This window comes from Notolepis coatsorum (genome assembly GCF_963971535.1).
Source record: "Notolepis coatsorum genome assembly, chromosome: 4".
NCBI classification, from domain to species: Eukaryota; Metazoa; Chordata; class Actinopteri; order Aulopiformes; family Paralepididae; genus Notolepis; species Notolepis coatsorum.
The window spans coordinates 36,706,672-36,710,923 of NC_140168.1; the positions used below are offsets into that span (position 1 = coordinate 36,706,672).

The 4,252-nt window shown below is 44.5% G+C and overlaps 1 protein-coding gene across 1 annotated transcript in view; it reads right to left on the reverse strand.

Moving 5' to 3' along the window:
• Positions 1–2,486, reverse strand: part of angpt2b (angiopoietin 2b) — an 82,087-nt gene extending 79,601 nt beyond the window's left edge. The window contains 2 exon segments of the mRNA XM_084312638.1: positions 1,418–1,440; positions 1,443–2,486. Coding sequence (XP_084168764.1) covers positions 1,418–1,440; positions 1,443–1,767 — 348 coding nt within the window. The 5' untranslated portion in view covers positions 1,768–2,486.
• Between the last annotated feature and the right edge of the window lie 1,766 nt (positions 2,487–4,252).

Sequence of the window (4,252 nt, forward strand, 5' to 3'; positions counted from 1 at the left end):
AGGTGCTATACAAATAAAGTTATTATTATTATTATTATTATTATTATTATTATTATTATTATTATTATTATTATTATTATTATTATTATTATTATTATTATTAGTATTATTATTATTATTATTATTATTATTATTATTATTATTATTATTATTATTATTATTATTATTATTATTATTATTATTATTATTATTATTATTATTATTATTATTATTATTATTATTATTATTATTATTATTATTATTATTATTATTATTATTATTATTATTATTATTATTATTATTATTATTATTATTATTATTATTATTATTATCAGTATGTATGTGTGTGAATCTGTGTGCTTGTGCATGTGTGTCTGTGTGTGCATGTGTTTGTCTGTGTGCATGTGCGTGTGTGTGTGCGTGTGTGTGTGTGTGCGTGCATGCGTGCGTGCCTGCGTGTGTGAATCTCTGTGTGCGTGTATGTGTGTTGCCTCCAAGAGGAACACTATTTAAGCTTGTTTAACAGTCTAAGACACACTTGGCAGCAACAAATATTTCTGAACTTTCTTCATCTAGTCTTTCTCTCCTCTCATGCTACAGGGACTTCTGCCTACCCAGTGGTCTTAAATATACACACACATGCTTACTTACTTACACACACTTACACACAAACAAACCATCACTCTTTCTCACATACACAGACACACACACACACACAACACAACACACAGGCTCTCTCTTTATCTCTCTCACACTCGCTGTCTATGTCTCTCTCCCTCTCTCTATTGCTCTCTCTCAAACACAGACACACACACAACGCAACACACTGTGCACTCTCTCTCTCTCTCTCTATCTCTCTGCCCCTCTCTCTCTCTCACGCGCGGCGCGCGCGCACACACACACACACACAGACACACACACACGCACGCACACACACACACACACACACACACACACGCGCACGCACGCACACACACACACACACACACACACACACACACACACACACACACACACACACACACACACACACACACGACACACCACACGCACGCTGATCATCCAGAAGAACTCAGAGAGAACACTGAACACATCTATAATGGACGCCTGTCATCTCCTTGACATCAGAGAGTGAATTCCAGCACCGGGCTTCACTTCACCACGGTTGTGTGACTCTCAAGTACAAAAGACAGCGAGAAGAGGACAGATGCTGAGGAAAGCTCGTACGACGGAGAGATACAATACCGGGAAATGAAAGCCGAGAGCAGACGAGCGACAACAAAGAGGAAGAGGACGGTGAGGAGGAATGAGGACGGGGGGGGGGGGCGCTGAGTTCTCCTACAAGCCGCTGCATTAGCTCAACTCTCCAGTCCAACTCACTTGGAGCTTCACGGGGGCGAGAGGTTCATGTGCCTCCGGTCCAGAAGAGACATCTTACCTTCTGCAGCCACAAGGTGTTGTCTCCGTGGCGCTCTCCAGACTCTCCAGCTTCCTCTCCTGCCAAGAGGGCCTCGCCGGCTGGGCCTTAGCCTGCTCGGGGTGGCCCGCTCCTGGCTCGGCCGCCGGTGCCGGTGGCGGCGGCGGTGGTGGTGGTGGCGGGGGGGAGTCTCTCTGGAGGGAGTTGGTGACCTGGTAGTCCTTGAGGGGCCGGCAGTGCTCCACCTCTGGGAGGATGAAGGTGTAGCTGCAGGGTCCGTGCTGCACCTGGTGCTGCTGGCGCTCGGAGCCGACGGCGGCGGCCCACAGGTAGGCCAGGTAGGTCAGGGTCAGGGCCAGTTGGCGGCCCATCTCAGGGGGGGGTGGGGGGGCAGGAGGGAGGGGAGGGAGGAGGTGAGGCTGTTCCACCTGGTAGAGTCCACAAGTGTGTCAGGTGGTGTTCTGCTCTCGCCTTCCCCAGCCCGATTCCCACCCCTCGCTCTCTCTCTCTCTCTCTCTCTCTCTCTCTCTCTCTCTCTCTCTCTCTCTCTCTCTCTCTCTCTCTCTCTCTCTCTCTCTCACTCTCTCTCTGTGTCTCCCCTTCTATCTCTCTCGCTTTCGTTCCTGCCCCACCGGGAAACGTTTGTCTCTTATTTTCCGTATTTCTCCAAGTCCAACTCCCCGCGGCTCCCAAGTTTGTATTTGTTATGTTGACGGTCTAATGATCTCTTGGCCACCGTTGGTCTTTTGCTGGGAACCCCTGTTGCCGTGGGTTACACATCCAGCTTGGTCCCTCACTGCATCGCACGCTGCTCTGCAACAGGACGGACGGACGGACGGACACAGGAAAGGGGAGATTGCTTCCTATTGTTCCAGCGATGTTCACCAGGGGGGGTCGGGGGGCGGGGGGGCAGCTCAATCCAGAAGAAACAAGCAGCAAACTTTCCCTCCCACCCTGTATCTTCTTCGCTGAAGAGTTGGTTTCCTTACTCTCTTCTTCACAAGCTGTCGGTATCCATGAGCCGAGGAGGAGGAGGAGGGAGAGGAGAGGAGAGGAGAGGAGAGGAGAGGAGTAGAGGAGAGAGTGGCCGGTTTCGGGATGTTGGCTGAAGTGGCAAAGCTCTTGAAGTAGCGAGAGTAGTGTACCTCTCCCTGCACCCCCCCCTCCCCCCTTCAGCACATAATCACTCAACCACCCTTCCCTCTTTCACTCCCTCGTTCCCTCCCTCCCTCGCTCACTCAATCCCTCACCCCCCACCCTCTCCCTCCCGTTTGCTGGGGTTCGAAGAAGAGGAAGCCACAAATATGCACACATCACACCACCAAACACTCTTTTCACTCTCCGTTAATTTCTTCATGACCCTCACTTCTTTCTTTCTTTCTTTCTTTCTTTCTTTCTTTCTTTCTTTCTTTCTTTCTTTCTTTCTTTCTTTCTTTCTTTCTTTCTTTCTTTCTTTCTTTCTTTCTTTCTTTCTTTCTTTCTTTCTTTCTTTCTTTCTTTCTTTCTTTCTTTCTTTCGTTTGTTCGTTTGTTCGTTCGTTCTTTCTTTCTTTTTCTTTCATTCTTTCTTTAATTTTCTCTCTCCCCCACCCTCAGTAACCGTGTTTTCACCAACATAATCTTTATGCACATTTGAAGTATCACATTACAAACGCATAATGGTAGAAACGGCAAAATAAATAATAATAATCAAATCAAATAAAAACATCCTGAATTGCGCATAAACGTTTTTGTACACTCACTTGAAGTGGATTTTGGAAATGTCCCCAAAGAATTAGGCGAGGGAAGTCTCTCGAATAAATAATGACGTTTGACGAATAAAAGGATTCCATGACTGTTCAGCTAACTGGTCTGATCCCATTGCACAAAATACTTTCTGAAATGATGTCTGTAAATGATCTCCATCACAACTTCCACAGAGCTGTGAGATGTGCTGCTGCTATTGTAATATATATTATTAATATTGTAATATGTTCATTATAATATTGTTAAAGCCATATACACCGCAAGGATGTAACATATCATGCCTATCCCATATCTCATAGGTAACCTACATCACCCCTGCTGCAATAGCTCCAATCGCATTATTATTATTGTCGCTGCCAGCATCTGGAGAACTAACGGCTGCAGAACTTGAGAACTATTAGGAATGTCTGACCACTAAGTGTGTCTGACTCTTAACCACCAACACCTGGGCAGACTACAACATATGACGTATATCATGCCAGTTAGGGTACCTTATGTATACTGCACCTTGTGTATACTTTTTACTTTTACTCGTACTCACATTCAGATTCAAATTATATCATTATAATGTATAATATAACCAATAGGGCATATACAGGTCCTCATCTGCACCTTTGTTTATTTTTCTCTTTTTTCCCCCCAAAGTTAATTATATTATATATATTATCTTTTCTCTAACGTCTATATTCAGATAACATTTTATTGCCTATATTTATGTCTTTCTACTATTACCCTGTCCATACCTATACCGCCCCTCCCCCCTCTCCCATGCTGCTATGACACATGAATGTCCTCAAGGTGATCAATAAAGGAATATATTATCTTATCTTATCTTGTTATTAAACACACGTTGGTCTTCCATCTTGCTTTGGAAATCACAAAATATGGTCTTATACGAGCTGACACAAAAGAACCCAAATAGTAGTCAATTCTAGACAGCCAAGCTTCGTTTTTTAATTGGGTGTCTTCTTCTGATGTTACTACATTGCGTGTTCTGGCAAAAAGTTTACTCGCCTCAACCCAACTGACGGAAACGCACCTAATTTGCCTTCTATTTGTTTGCGACATTTCGAGAATCCTCTTGAAGATCCCTTCACTTTAGATGGAAACA